Source organism: Calonectris borealis, chromosome 3, assembly GCF_964195595.1.
Source record: "Calonectris borealis chromosome 3, bCalBor7.hap1.2, whole genome shotgun sequence".
Lineage (NCBI taxonomy): Eukaryota > Metazoa > Chordata > Aves > Procellariiformes > Procellariidae > Calonectris > Calonectris borealis.
In genome coordinates this window covers 128,257,870-128,273,920 of record NC_134314.1, presented here as the reverse complement: position 1 = coordinate 128,273,920, position 16,051 = coordinate 128,257,870, and the positions used below count along the sequence as shown (strand labels likewise).

Sequence of the window (16,051 nt, the reverse complement as noted above, 5' to 3'; positions counted from 1 at the left end):
ATGACAGACGATGGTGATGGACGGGGGGACTGCAATCCATACAGCCTTAACAGATTTAAATCCGCATGCCACTCATCTATGGAAAATACCGTACGAACGGTCTGCCCGTATTCCTGCCGCGTACGTGCAACGACTTGGTGCTCCCTTCTTTCTTCGCGTGTCATACGCACACACTTGTGAGGCGAAACTTCGGCTCGTGCCCCGGTGCCTCTGCTCACAAAACCGAGCCAGCGCACGGGGCTGACAAAAAAAATGCCGCCTGAGTGCCGTTATCTGGTGAGCCGATAGTCCAAGTTTTTGCTGATAGTTGAAGTTTTTGCCGATAGTTCAAGTTTTTGCCGATAGTTCAAGTTTTTACCGATAGCTCAAGGTTCCAGTTTTGCTTTAGGATATTTGTAAGGTATTGTTTTTTTGGTTTTGTTTTTTTTTTTAGCAAAATGTAGATTGACTTTTCACGGAAATGTTTGTTGCAGCGTTGATTTTTTTCAGCGCTTGTTTACTCAAGTAATTATAAGATAAGATGATCATATTTCATTTGCATTTGCTAGCGCCGCTGCCTTCTGTTTTCTTTCGCATTATCAGAAAAACAACTGATTGCCCATCAATACAAACAAAATGTTAATACTAAGCTGTCTTACTCTATACTGAATTCCAGGAGGAGAAGCACTACAATAGGAAACTTCAATCAGGGTACATTTTGTAAGGAACAGATAAAGGACAATCTTTAGCTGATACCACAGATGTGGTGCCAATACAAAGTTGCTGCGGAAATTTATTCAAGTCACAGATTTTATTAAGAGGAGTGACAACAGAAAATGGCTTAACAACAGCTAAGCGAGGCTAAGAATAATGAGAAATACAATATTGGGTTAATTTGTTCTACAGCAAATTAGCAAGGTAGCAAGGTTCCTCTCCCCTCCCCAGATCAGCGGCGTTGACTCAATAAGCACTGCTGAGATTTTGTTATTTTTGTTAATGATTCCCAGACTGCTTTTTCATGTCCTCGCCCCCGTCACTGCCCTCCTAATGAAGTTGGTGTGTAGTGACAGGACACAGCAGAGCACAAAAATCTTCCTTGTGTTAATCCCATTTAATACCTGAAGGTCTCATTCTGTTTCAGCATCGTCAAACACCTAACTTAATAGTATTTGCTTATGCAACGGGCAAAGACAGGACTGGGTTTCTTTGTGCTGTCTCTTGCGGCTGTCAGGAATCGCACCATGCGATTTTACACTCGCTGCTGCTGGCGCTGTCCCCTCAGCTCCCGCTGCCCCTCCGCCCCGATGCCCCTCTCAAACCGCTGCCAACAGCCCCCTCTCTCCTTCCGAAGGGGAAGAGGCCTCTTCCAGAGCCTCACCCTTCCGTCCGATTTCCTTACTGTAGCGGCAGGCCTACTAGAATTAAAAGCCGCCCCACAGCATTAGCTTTGACAGAGCAGCCATGCCCTGAACTGCCTTTTGTCATCTGTCTTCTGCCTAAACCATCCCACAGAAGTGGGAAACCATCCCACGCTGGCAAGCTACTTTTTTTTTAACAAGGTTTTCTGCTAATCGAAGGCAAGTTTTCACACAGAGCCCTGTCTGGGCGCGAGGACGGCACGCGGTGCTGCCTCAGACGTCAGTCTGGTCCCAGGCTGTTCCCTTCTGCCTGCCTTAAGACTGCCACCTCTGTACCTAAGGAGCTCCCCTACAAACTCAGGGGCGAGGTGACGCCGCGGGCCCCTCACGGCAGGGCAGGGGCGGGCCCCGGCCGCGGCCCCGCCGCCGCTCCCCTCACGCCGCCATGCCGCCCTCTCCCCGCGCCTGCGCGCTGTGCTGCGCCCGCCTCTAAGATGGCGGCCGCGCCGCGTGCGTCTCACGTGACCGCCCCCCCCCCCACACACACACCCCACACCCCCCCCGGCCGCCGTGGGCGCGCGCGCGCGCGCTCCCCCATGGTGCCCCGCGCTGCCCTCTGCCCCCGGAAGCGCTGCTCGCCGCCTCGCCCGGCGCCGCTGCCCAGAGCCGCGGTCCGGCAGCCCCCGGCCCGCCATGGGAGTGCCGGCCTTCTTCCGCTGGCTCAGCCGCAAGTACCCCTCCATCATCGTCAACTGCGTGGAGGAGAAGGTGAGGCGGGCCTCCCGTCCCGGGACGGGCCCGCTGGCGGCCGCCCCGCCGCTCCACGGGGCTGCAGGAGCGCGGCGGGCCGGGGGTCCTGGGGGGTGAGGGCGGTTTGGGGAGCGTTACCTGCTGGCGCTCAGCGCTGCCCGTGCCGTGCCGCCGCCCGCCCCCTCGTTGCTCTCCCGGGCGCTCCGCCTGCCTTTTCAAGGGTTTTGGGGGGGGGGGGGTGGTGTTTGGTCGGGGGCTTTGGGGGTTTTTGTTGTTGTTTTTTTGAGTTTTTTTTTGGACCGGGTGCTTTTAATGTCGGTGGAAGCGGCCGGTGTCGAGGAGAAGTCACTGCGCCCGCTGCGTTTTCACTGGCGTGCAGCTTGGGAGGAGCGGGGTTTGGGAGCGGGGAATCGGATTTCTCCTACGGTTCTCTAGGTTTCAGCCGGGTCACCGAAATGCCAGCCCTTCCCGGGGTGGTGGGCTCTGCGCGTCGGGCAAAGAGGGTAGGTTTTCTGAAAGCGTTTGGCAGCACTTACCGTGAATAGGGAGTAGTGGGGATACTTTTTGCTGTTTCTTGCTTTGTTTCTGTGTGTGTTCTTTATAGTCCTTGCTGTTCAACAACTCTTTTGTAAACTACAAGCTGCAGCAAGCTTTAGAACTCGTTGAAAGTAAAAGTGAAGCTGCCTGTCTTGAGAAGAGTAAGGAAATGCAAGTGCAAATGGTGAAAAGTAACTTGTGGGTCTGGAAACTCATCTGTCTCCGTGAGACCGGCCTGTTTGCAAGCGGATCAGTTCCATGGTCCTGCTCGGGATGAGGGCTCAGGAAAGCCGCTGCCAGTGCAAGAGTGAGGGCAGGAATGAGACCTTTGAGAAGGAACTCCACTGGCCTTAATAGCTGCAGGGTTTTATGTAAGGTTAAAATTATATCTTGGTGTACGTATGGTGATATGCTTTCTTGGGCTTTCGTAGCATTTGAATACTTCTCAGTTGTATCATTTTCAGGTCTTACTAATTATTTTTGGCAGTCTTTTCTTTCACATATTAATTTTTCTGCAGCTTCATACTTTACTCTGCTTTTTTTTTTCGTGCATCCACCAACACAGGATATCATGCTTGCATCCAAGACTTAAAACAAGTCTGTAGTTGTAGTCTTTAACCTTAGCAGCTTCAGCTTTTTTTGTCTCATTGCTGGTATTTTCTAGTGTAGGAGAAATATCTCCTGCCCAAAGAGGGAGCTGATTTTTCCGAAGACATCTTCTAAAATCTAGCTTTTCATAGCAACAGGAGATGCTTTTTGGAGAAGACTTAGTCCCAGCCTAGCTCCTAGACTCCACAGGTGGTCTTCACTACCCCGCAACTCGTAGTAGGTGGGGTTTGTTGATTGCTTTAAGCTGGCTGGTCACTGCCTTCAGCTGACGGCTTGTATTTATCCTCTCCCTTGCACCAGTACTGAGGTCTGTGTGGTTATCCAGGGAGCTCTTTCTAGGAAGTAACGCAGCTGAAATGTTTGTTTATATGTTTGTGCTAGGCAGGTTCTCGGTGCACGTCACTGCAGCCACGTGAACGCTTGTGCCATCCTGAGGGACACGGTAGGAGGTGGAAGGTGACAGGGAGGACGGGGATGTCCCCTGTCAGCGACAGCACAGACTTGCCTTGGGTTCGAATAGCTGCGCTGCGGTAGCTTTACAGTGCAGCGAACACGGCAAGTTATTCTCTTCAGGGCTAACTTAGCCAAAGTTTTTCTGAGAAGATGAACTCTTGAGTTCATGCTTCCCAAACTGTTTTTCCTGTATGGTTTTCCAACTAACTTGTATCATCTTTTGTCAGGTTGTACTAGCTGCCTTCTGCTCTTCTTCCTAACGCTGTTTTTGAAAGTTCACGTCCCTGCTGCTGAGCATGTGCTGTGGCTTCTGCCTTTTTGCTACCTCCTATCTTTCCCTGGGAGAGACGTGCCTCACGTTTGGGAAACACTGTGCTGTGATGGAGGTAGAAATGTGTGGGCAAGGTAGAGAAGATAAGGGAAAAGAGAGTAAAGTGATTGTATGTATTGACACTGGGTTTTTTTGACCACGTGTATTACCTGCCCGCCTTCAGCAAGATTTCAGTGTATGTGAATGGCAGGCAGATCGGTTTTGGTATTCAGTTCTTGTTACAGCCAGGGTGGTTTTGCATTTCAGATTCAAGCAGTGAAACAGAATCATAGGTTTGGATTAATCAAATGTTGCACAGTTAAAACTGTGAGTTACTCTCTTGTTTTTATTACGATTGTGGTTTCAGTTAGCCTCTCTCAGCATGATGTGTGAAGTTTATTTTATCTGTAGCTGCAAGAAGTGAATTTTTTACTCCAGTGGATAGATAAGATTTGAGGATTTGTCTGCCTGGGGGAACTATTATAGAAAAAGACGGTTTGTGGGTTTACAAGTATAGCTTATTAGCCACTCATATGAATGCTTACTCTGGAATAAGCTGTTGGCAGCTAGCAGTGATTGTTCTGGTCGCTTTACCAAACTCTTGTTTTGTGTGTCTCTGATGTGATCTGTTCTGAGGATCTGGGTAACCCTCGGTTTAGAGGGCTTGCAGGGACACCGTGTCATGATCGCATCTGCCAGGGAAGAGTGGGTGGCAAGGGTGTTGGGGGGAATTGGAGAACAATGCGTCTCTAGCAGCTACGCCTATAGAGCATAGGACTGTTGGCATGGCATTCGCCTTCTCCCGCCTGGGGCTGTGGATCTTCAGAGAGCTGACGTCTGAAGGTGTGTGCACATATCCTACCTGTTGTCTTCAACTCACGCCGGTTGGTTTGCTTTATCCCCTTTTCACCAGAGCGGGGAACTCGCCGAGATGAACACTGTGGACTTTTGCTGATAGTCAGCATCACAACTGGCTGTACGGTCCAAGCCTTTCGTTCACCAAATCCCCCTTTCCTTCATTACGTCAAAGGTTGACTTGCGCGAATGAACATCCATTCCAGCAGTAAAGTTAGACTGTGGAGACAGCAGCTCCATCCGTTATCTGTCACATTTATGACCATGCTGGGAGGACAGCCTCGGCGCTCAGTAACAGCAGAGAGCCCAGTTTAGTTGTGACGTTCTGAAGCAGCATTCTTCTGATCAAAAGGGTGCAAGTGGAGTTTTGGCAATATAAAGTAGATTCTTTTACAATTTTGTCTTTACTGTAAATGGGTGTTTTACGTTTTTGTCTTACAAGCTTGTCCAGCTGTTTCTGGATAATGCTTTAAGAGCTGTCTATTTAAAAGCAGTCACAACTTAAACAGCAATTATATCTACAATCTGTAACAACTAAGTACAGTTTTCTCTAAGAGCAGAAGACTTATCTTTTTCATCACATTTGTAAACATTTAGATTAATCTTTATTTAATCAAAACTGCTCTAGTGTTTAGGTAAAATAAAGGCTTATATAGTCTTGGTTTTACTGAGTTTGTGATTGTATGTCCTCTTGTTTTTTTAATAATTGAGCTTGTAAGAGCAAATGTTCGTTATTAAAAGAAAAGGAAAAATGTGACGTATAAAATAACTGAAGTATCGGATCCTGGTGTCCTCATGCACGTTGCTTTGTTCCAACTGAAGAGCGTGTTGCAATTACAGTAAGGATATGCAACATGGATAAATCATATTCATTACAAATTTTTATATTCAAATCTGGTCATAAATTTGAGAGCGGACTAGGACAGTAGTGAGAAGCTGTAGTTTGTCTTACTGTAGATGAATTTAAACTTCTCTCACGATGTAATCAGCTCTATGTATATTTTAGGATTGCTTATAAATCTCTCTAATCAGAAATTTTGTATCTCCCGGTAGCTTGTCTCTTTGAAATATTAAAAAGTTGATCCTTGTTCTCTTACCTTGCTAGATTATTTCTTTTTCTTAAATCTGATTAATCTTCTTCTTAAGCTGAGCAGGAAGAATAAGAGGAAGATCTTGAAGATAATATAAAATCCAGGAGAGAATATTCTTAATCAAATTCATGCGAATTAATAAAGCCGCAACTAAAGTATCATATTTGAAGATCTATTTTCAATGGTTTCAAAAGAGGCTGTAGATTAAAAGTGAACAGTTTAGTTATATCACAAGAGATATCACTCCCAGATACTTAAACCTTTTACAAGGCTGTTACATTAAAAATCTGGTAGGTTTATGAGGATGTAATGGTAAAGTTGCTGACATAGCAGTATGCAGATGAAAACTGAATGGCTTTCGAAGCCATCTGAAAGAGATCATACTTATTTTGCTTTACCTTCAAGACTGAAAATAAGATCTGTGACAGGGGCAGTTTTATTTTCCATATCACATAGTTGTAAGCCTTTGATATCTTCTGAGCCACAGTTAGCTCTGGCGGGAGGTTTGATGAAAGATCAAGTAGAACACAAGGCAAGCTTCTCATCCCATTATCTGCTGTAAACCAGAATGAATACTCTTCTTTTAAAATTGTTGATCCTGATTGCCCAGAGTAACTTTATTAGAACTGCAAGCTCCAGTACAGTGTTTGCACCTGACAATTAGTTTCTGCTGAAACCATGTGATTTTTGTGCGTGTGTTCTGGACAGTTCAGTAAAGGAAGCAAACGGCGGTCAAGATTTCATCTGTCGGGATTGGACTGGTTTGGATGAATAGTATAAGAAAGATGTGAATTAGCAGAAATTTCACCTGTTTTAAATAAGTGAAATAGAGGGACTTAGTGTTCAGGTGTTTAAAAATGAGTTCAGAAAATTGCCCTGAAAGAGTTCCATACACCTGTAGCTGAAAAATGTAAATACCGAATAAAGACTTACTTTGCTTTAGAGATTTTAATTTTTGCCTTTTAAGACTGCGATAAGTTCAGCTAGTTCCACTGCTACTCTAAGCAGGAAAATTGTATGAAAGTTGATGGTACAATCTCTTGAGTTTTTCCTTTTAAATCTGATGGATTGAGCTCTGTATAAGAGATGCAGGAAACTCATTAAAAGAGTAGCAAGCAGCAAGTCTGCAAATATAAGTTCAGAGGAAGTGCTTGATGCTTGTTCATCAGCTACTGATAAGTTTCACGTGAATCTGAGGACCAGTAGTATCACATTTTTCCCTCCTGTCTCATGTAATCCTGTGATCGTAGCCTTTATGTAATAACGTGACATTCACTTTTTCCTTTGCTTTGTGCCAAGTTATTCAAGAGTATTCTTCATTCCAATTTTGTGATACATTAAAACCCTTTCCAGTCATAATTTCTCTGAAAATACATTTGACTTTTTCTTGATCAGCTCATGTCTCTTCCATCACTGATGCTGTTGGTGTTTAATTCAGTGGCTTATATGTGAAAAAAAAAAAAAAAGACCGTATGGTGAGGAGACAAAATTGAACACGGTTGCTAATCCACTTTGTAGGGGAGCCACTCTGTGAAACACTCACCAGTGTTTCAGAACTGCTTGCTTTGACAGCTTGAGAGAAGGGGATGCGTTTGGTTTTTTTAACGCAGGTATTACAGTGCCAACTCCATCTCTGCCCTGGCGCTGCTTAGAGAGACTGTTCTCTTCACCTAGATGGTTACTTGTCGTTGACATGACAGCATACCCAAAATAACGTGGGATTATTTATTACTTCCAGTTCAGCTGAGATTTGTTTTCTTTGTACTTCTGGGTTTACTTTATATAGCTTGTTGTAAATGTTCGAAAATGTCGAAGTAGTACAGGAACATAGGTGGCTATAGGTGGTTAAGGTTTATTATAACTTAGCATCGAGTTTCCCATCTGCACTGAGGCCTGGGTTTGATGTTCATTAGGCATCAGCCTGGCAGTGGAAAAAGCACTGACGTAGAGGAAGTGAAGCATTAGAGTCAAAAGTTACTTATTTGCAGAAGTGGAAGGTGAGGACTGGATTTTATTTAGCATTTCAAATATACCCAGAGACAAACTTAGAGGCCAGAGCTGAAGAATCCAGGGGTTTGAGCATCTCGGTGCCTTTGATAGTCAGCAAGAAAAGTAACGCAGATATACCCAAATTGGAGATTCGACTGGTGGGATCTGAAAGGATCTCCTCCCAGTAGAGGCATCTGGGAAAAGTCTTCTTTCTAGTTAAATCTCGTTGTCCTTTGCTCACCAGGGTGTGCTGATATACTTGTCACGTCATCAGCTGGGCTCCAATATGTCATCAGCCGTAGGAGAATCACTTTCTCTGCCCTGCCTCCCCCAGCTGCGTGTGTGACTTAAATACCAGATTGCAGTGAGAAAAGGCAGAGGTGCAAGTTTGTTTGGATGTGTCGATCCGGGGAACTAAATGATTAAAATAGAAAGATTTTAATGCTTCTTGGTGATCATGTTAAAGTTATAGCATCAGACTATAAACTTTGAAGTCCCTTTGCTAAATTTTGAAGGAGTCAGTGTGGTCCTGGCAGTACAAGGAATTGCTTTCTTGAATAATACGAAGTACGGAAACTTCTTGTTTATAATACATGCCGATCAACAGAAATGAACCAGCTCTGCTGTAACTCATCATAATATCTTCTAGTTGTGCTAGTTTACAAACATGTTTAAAAAATAAAAAACAAACCAACACTATTTTAGTAGTGTAAGCATACATCTTCACGTAATTATGCGGGTAGCTCGTTGCTATCTTTTTTTCTACTGCCCTTGAAAAAAAATAAACTTTTATGAGTCTGTACATGAATACTTCTGTCGGTTATTTTGATACTTCTCTAATCAAATACTGAAATACTTGTTTCGACTGCGTTCACAGGCTAAAGAGTGCAATGGCGTCAAGGCTCCAATTGATACAAGCAAACCTAACCCTAATGAGGTGGAGTTTGATAACCTGTATTTGGATATGAATGGTATAATTCACCCTTGTACCCATCCAGAAGACAAGTAAGGCAGTTTTTTGTCTCTTTGCAAATAGGATTTATTGATAGCATTTCAGATGTTAAATTGAGTGCTCTATGTTTTAGGCCAGCACCCAAAAATGAAGATGAAATGATGGTTGCGATTTTTGAGTATATTGACAGGATTTTCAACATTGTAAGACCAAGGCGACTTCTTTACATGGCTATAGACGGAGTAGTAAGTATTGATATATTTAGTTCCTGGTAATGGCTGTTTGTAAAATTAGGGTAGATGCCATCCACTCTCATAAGATCCTTTGGGAAATAGTTTTCTAAAATGAAAAATTACAGGTAAAATATATTGTAATTTAATTTTGGTGAGGGTAATTAAAAGTATTCATGGGTTTTGTTGCCCACAGGCTTATATGAGCTGGCTAATGTCTACTGCAGTCTGAACTTTGCTTCTGAAAAGCAGGAAACTTCCGTAAGACACTAACACTCTGAAACTAGTTATGTTCCTCTGTTCTGTGGCTTTAGTAATAATTTATGCCGCAGGCTGGGAAAGACCAGAAAACCCTTTAAGCAGATGCACTTAAAATGGGCAGTGACTGAATTGTGCTGTGGAATATTTCACAGGCTAGCCTTAAGGCGCATTTGAAGCTGAAAGCTTGTCTTTCTCCATACCTGATCCTCATCTCCCCTTGGTGCATCCGTTGGTCTAATGAAAGATACCACCTTTTCTTAATAACTTTGCTTTACTGAGTATTTTTCTATGCAGATTGCGTAGTCTCACTGAGAGATGCCAGAATGGCCTAGCAGACCGCTGGTAGGCCTCTTAAGCTTTGGCTGTTTTTCTAGGCTTTAAAGTTTCTCAAAGGTAAAATGAGTATCATTAAGTAAAAAGATTTCTAGCTTGAATTCAAGTGCAGGAGTTCCTAACGTGTGTGTGTATATAGAAGTAATCCCGACTAAATGTTGATGTAGCCTTTTAAAAACCCCAACATACCTGCCATAAGTAATAGCTAATTACTGTCTGCTGTAGTCTTTTTATTTTCAAGAGAGTTACGAATACAATTGTAGGAGTTTCTTGTTGGAGAAAGGGTAGGTAATAAATAATGGTTTCATATACATGTCACTGTAAGTTTCCTTTATTTTGCAAGGGAAACTTTGAATCTTTGAGCGTTGTGCATCTCTGAGATGGGGGTACAGCTGCTCATGCTGCTGGCTTATCTCATGAAGAAGCGCAAGAGACATATTCAGAAATGGGTCCAGCTCCCTGTCCTGCCGTATGAGAGCTAGTGGTGATCCCTGTTTCCGTTCCAGTTTAGACTGGTGTCTTGTTAAATGGTTGTATAATCACAGACTGGCCAATTTCAAAAGACTTGTCCAGAAAAGAAAAAATTGTCCAGATGCAATAACTGAACCAAGCTTTATGATACCTTTTTTAGGCTCCACGTGCGAAAATGAATCAACAGCGGTCAAGAAGATTCAGAGCATCAAAGGAGGGCATGGAAGCTGCTGAAGAGAAGCAAAAAATAAGACAAGAAATTCTGGCAAAAGGTAGAACTGTGGCCGAATCTGAGGTTCTTCAAGTGAGAGTCACTTTGTTTTTGAATGCTTCAGTAAGGGTTAGAAAAGGGATGTCTTGCTCAGTGGATATTTGTCTGTGTATTACTAGGAAAAAGAGGGGATAGCAAGCCTACAGAAGGATGGATCTGTGTTTTCCGAAGTTAGGAACTAAGATAAAACAAAACATCACTTTTTTCTTCTTCTGTCTCCTGCCTGAAATGGATTTGTGTTGAGTGCTCTTAATTCCTTTAGAAAAAAATTGAACAGAAGAGCAGGGATAAATGTAGTAGTGGGAAACTAACCAAAACTCTTATGGAAGGAAGTACAAATTTGTAGGGCTTGAAAGGAGAGTTGAGGCTTAAAAGCAGGGATCAAATGAAAATACTACTGCACAGGAATAATGAACTGCGAGCAAGGGTAGTTACTTGACAGTGGAAACTCTAAACTCGGTGAGGAAGCAAAGTCAGTGCAACTTTCTAAGGGTGACAGTGACATGACTCGAGTGAAAGGGGTGTGTGTAGCTGAAACATGCTGTCTGGGCTGGAGCAATTAATTCAGGTGACTGTGTAGGAGGAATGAATGCTGTAGCCCAAGTGAGAGGGCCATTGTGTAACCTAGGTAGAGATTAAAAAGGGAGGACAAAGACTTTTTTAACATTTCTTCCTGTAGCATTTCTAGACTATGAAGACCCTTTATGAAGCTCAGAGATGAGAGGAGTTGGTGTAACCCTGTTTGTGAGCCCAAGTGAATAGATAGTGGAAACATAGGGGAGAATATGTAAGAAAATAATTATTTCCTAATGTTTTATCTCATTTACCAAGCTTAGTTTCTTTGAGATTTCTTTCACAGTCTTTTGACAGAATAGGTAGTGAAATCACTTTTCTGAAGTAACAACAATGTTTGTAAATGTACTAATACTTTATTTTAAGATGGAGATAATATAATGGTAAGACCTGTTTTAGTTTTGTTGTTATTGTTTGGTTGTTTTTTTTAAACAAACTAACTTTCCCTAAGTGTTAACTGTTATCAGGGGAGCCATCTGGGTTTTTATCATGCAAAAAATGTTTTTAATGTTCCATATTGATTTACTTCTGTTAAATGTTTTTATTGCTCTAGGTGGCATTCTTCCTCCAGAAGAAGTGAAAGAGAGATTTGACAGCAACTGTATTACCCCGGTAAGTAATCTTGCACTTTAACCAGCAATTGCCAGTGTCTGAATGAAGGTTTAATTTATTTTCTTCCATCACTTTTTAGGGAACTGAGTTTATGGACAATCTTGCTAAATGTCTCCGCTATTACATTGCTGACCGTTTGAACAGTGACCCAGGGTGGAAAAATTTGACAGTAAGTTTCACATTTTCATACTTCAGGAAAATTAAGGTGATCTATTAGGCTGGGTTGGGATGTGATCAGAGAGTATAAATTTAACAGATTTGTCTCATCTTCTGGCAGTGTGCTGTTATTAATAGTGGACCAACTTGCACATTCTACTGGGACTTCAGAGATGCATTTCATCCTAATAACACAATCTAACAGCACCATTTGTTTTAATTTCATTTAAGAGCAATGAAAAGATTTGATAGTGGAAGCCACAATTTGATATAACGGGAGACAGGGTTTTAGGAATACTTTTTCTTCTTTTGGGGAAAAGTGTCAAGATACATTGTATATGTATTCTTTTCACTATTTCTTTTTTAACTCGTTTGCTACCTCAGGTAGGCTGCATTTTCTCCCTTATTCTAGTGATGGATGACAATAGATGACAGGCAACGAAAATAATACATATCGGCTTTCTTGCCTTTCTGGACGTTGAAATTCTGTCCTCCTGTTCCCCAGCCGCTCCACCCCCACTGAGTTTTGTTTCTGACAGCCGTGTGTTTGCTCTGTACAAGAGGGCAGAATAGTCAGTCTTCTCAGATGCAGCTGTCTGTTTTATTTTCCAGAAGTTGACTGTTAGAGTCGTCTAATTAGGGGGCAGTTGACTCTGCTTAATTCCCTCCATCAGATACGAGTTTTGTGAACGCTAATGCTCACCTGGACATCAGTGTAAGGAAGTGTATAATGTGATAATGTATCAGTGTATCTACGAGTTTAGAAGATCTAAAGGGAAGCGGGCATATGTCTGCTTTATCTGTTAGTTCTCTAGTGCGTATTTTGATTGCCCTGATAATTTATCAGGAAACTTCAAATATGTTAGTTAATGGTGTGATAATTTCAGTGGTATTTGAATCAATATATCAGCTTCATCCTAGAATTAATACAGAAAAATGAAGGTCTGTTCATTGGTTCCAAACTCTTAAATAATTTCATTTTGCATCATATTACTTTAGTCGAAACTACAAATTAGGATTTCAAGTATTCATAAGTCACAGTCAATATTCAGTATATGAACTACATAAGTTTGTTTTTTTTTTTACTGTGGCAGCATAAATTGTTTACATAATTTAAATGTTTCACAGGTTATTTTGTCTGATGCTAGTGCTCCTGGTGAAGGTGAACATAAAATCATGGATTACATTAGAAGACAAAGAGGTAAAGTTCAGATAAATGTGAACATTTTGTTTTAAATTAAGGTATGGTCAGTAATAATTTATTTTACGTGACTTTGACTAAATGTAATTTTCTTTTGTATAGCTCAACCAAACCATGACCCAAACACTCATCATTGTCTGTGTGGGGCTGATGGTGAGTTCTCTTTTGCTAGCAATATATCCTATTAAACTTTCTTGTGCTGTTTTGTGATTGAGTTGGGCTGCAATTTTTAGGCTTTGACTTGTATTTCTGTAAATAATCCAGTGTATTTGTTAGTTTTTGAAAGCTCTGTGTAATATATGGGAAAAAATATAGCACTGTCCATAGCTGAAGGGCTAACTTTTACTTAGTTGTACTGTCTGGGTAGTTTGGGGGTAAGCATATCTGTGTGTTCACGCTTGCTTAAGGTAGAATGTACTTCGCTTTTAAACTATTTCGAAAAAAGCTTAATAATGTTTATCCTTCATTATATTTTATTCTTCTCTTTTGATTGGTAGCTGATCTGATTATGCTTGGGTTAGCCACACATGAACCAAACTTCACTATAATTAGGGAAGAGTTTAAACCAAATAAACCCAAGCCTTGTGGTCTTTGTAACCAGATGGGTCATGAGGTTAAGGATTGCCAAGGTTTGCCCAGAGAAAAACAAGGCAAGGTAAGAATTGTGCTATTTCTAGAAATTCTTTTTATCTATAGGCTAACGTATGTTTTAATGAGATCCTCAAATTGTTCTTGCTGTTGGTTTTGGCTGAAATGTAATGCAAATTATATTACTGGAATTATGTAGCTTTCCTCAAATATTAATAAGTAAAAATTGTGCTTCTGTAGCACAAAAGTATTATGCCAAACCTAACATCCTCACTTGTGGTGTTTTGTTGGTTTTTTTTTTTCCACTGGTGAGAGAAAATGATCAGTAACTTAACAGACGCGCGAAGTGGCAAAATGCATGCTTGGCGTAAGAACTTGGGAAACTGTACTTGTATACCTCTTAACTTCTCCCAAAGTAAGCCTTTAAAATTGAGCTGGAGAAACTTTAAGGGGAGCTTGGATGTAATGCAATTCTTTCCTTTTATTTTAGCACGATCAGTTTGCAGACAGTCTTCCTGTCGCTGAACAAGAATTTATCTTCATCCGGTTATGTGTTTTGCGAGAGGTACGTTGAAGCAGTTACTATATCTGCTTTATATAAATAATATTTTTAAACGCCGTACGTAGCATTTTTTAATGTCCTTTTTCTTTTGTGTGTGTGTTGCAGTATTTGGAAAGAGAACTCACTATGGCCAGTTTGCCTTTCACTTTTGATTTTGAAAGAAGTGTTGATGACTGGGTCTTTATGTGCTTCTTTGTGGGAAATGACTTTCTTCCTCATCTGCCATCTTTGGAGATCAGGTAGATGAGAATATATGTTTTCTTTTCCTGCAAGTATACCTACTGTGGTTCTAAATAGTAAGAATCTCATGGTTTTGTTTGTTTTTAGGGAGGGAGCAATTGATCGCTTGGTTAACATCTATAAAAATGTGGTGCACAAAACTGGGGTAAAATTTTTTGCTTTTTCTTTAAAAATATCTGTGTGTTTGCTACAAAAATAGGCTTGTTTTTCAACTATATTATTTTCTTATTTGCAGGGGTATCTCACAGAAAGTGGTTTTGTCAACTTACAGCGAGTCCAGATGATCATGTTAGCTGTTGGAGAAGTTGAAGATAGTATTTTCAAAAAGAGAAAAGATGACGATGTAATTTTTTTGTTACATTCTTGGAGTTTAGTTTTAATCACTTGCATTAGTGTCTACTACTAATGAGTCTACTACTCCTTTAGTAGAATAAGGAAAAAAAACAAACTTCATATTTTTTTCTTAGAATCCCTAGTGAATTCCTCCATTTTCAAAAAGGAATTGAGTGCTTCCAGTTGATTTTCTTTTTCTGGACGGCAAGGCCTGTTTTTCTGATTGTTATCCCAAGTAACAGCAAAATGAAAACTGTATGTGAGTTCTGTTACTGCCTGCAGCTTTTTGAATAGCCGCTGTGAAATCTGAAGAAGGAATTGTTTTGTAATTTGCTGCAACCTGTGGAAGTACAAGCCATGAGCAGCGGTGGCATACTAAGTATGAATTCAAAGTGCGTTCTTGCCTTGCAGTGCCTCCTGCCATTTGAAATATGTCCAAAGATTGTTGTTCTTTTGGTCTTTCTCTGCAGTTTGTCTGTGCAGCTATTTGCAGACATGTTCCAGTTTATTCATTAAGTGCAGGGCATAAAACACTTTGTGAATGAAAGAAGAGAATTGTATTCACTATCCAGTCAAAAAATACTGTGCCAGTGCTGGCAAAACATTTCCCCCCCCAACAGATTTTCAGGGTAGTGTAGAAATTTCTATCCCATTTCTGTTGGATTTACAAATACAAGAATTAACCTCTGTCTTACTCAGAACATTACGTAAAAAAACCTTATGGCCTTCTGGTAATAGAGGATTATAATGAAATATTTTTCCAAGATATCTGTATGCTTGACTGACTTTATTTCTCTTTATTCTCTATTTAGGATAACTTTAAAAGACGGCAAAAAGAAAAAAGAAAAAGAATGAAGGTAAATTCATTCCTTTCATAATGCAAAAACTAGCAAGAATTAAAATGTGTACTATAGCTTTCAGCAGATGTATTGGTTGAAGCTGCAGTCATAATCATGGCATTTTCTGGCCCATGTGTAAACTATTTTAAAGAGTTTTTTCAGGCTTTTTGTAGACTGGAGCTTTGAAAGAAGGAATTGCGTATTAAAGGCTTTGTAAAAGGGGAAGGAGGGAGAGAGAGAGTTGAATGCGCTGGATGATAGCTGTATGTTGTGTCCTTCAAATCTACACAAATCGGCACTTCTGTGATTATTTAGTGACGTTTCAGCATGGTCACTGTACAGGAGTTGCTTTTCCATGCATTGACGCAAGTTTTCTCAGCAACTGTATTGCTGAGGGCAGTGGAGTTTAGCATAGGAGTTTAGGTTTAAATACATATACCAATTTGCGTTAAATGGATTTGCTTGATTAGAGGCACGTTTCTAAAAAAGCAAGGAAGG

General features: G+C 41.2%; 1 protein-coding gene across 5 annotated transcripts in view; it reads left to right on the top strand.

Moving 5' to 3' along the window:
* The first annotated feature begins 1,914 nt into the window (after positions 1–1,914).
* XRN2 (5'-3' exoribonuclease 2) overlaps positions 1,915–16,051 on the top strand; it is a 51,450-nt gene continuing 37,313 nt past the window's right edge. For 2 of the 5 annotated variants that reach the window (XM_075147883.1, XM_075147886.1), the window contains exons 1-14: positions 1,915–2,105; positions 8,809–8,936; positions 9,017–9,128; positions 10,339–10,450; positions 11,576–11,634; positions 11,714–11,803; positions 12,919–12,991; positions 13,094–13,144; positions 13,489–13,646; positions 14,070–14,144; positions 14,247–14,380; positions 14,469–14,526; positions 14,617–14,724; positions 15,527–15,571. In XM_075147883.1, coding sequence (XP_075003984.1) covers positions 2,031–2,105; positions 8,809–8,936; positions 9,017–9,128; positions 10,339–10,450; positions 11,576–11,634; positions 11,714–11,803; positions 12,919–12,991; positions 13,094–13,144; positions 13,489–13,646; positions 14,070–14,144; positions 14,247–14,380; positions 14,469–14,526; positions 14,617–14,724; positions 15,527–15,571 — 1,278 coding nt within the window. In that variant the 5' untranslated portion in view covers positions 1,915–2,030. The other 3 variants (XM_075147885.1, XM_075147888.1, XM_075147887.1) reach the window with 3 other exon arrangements.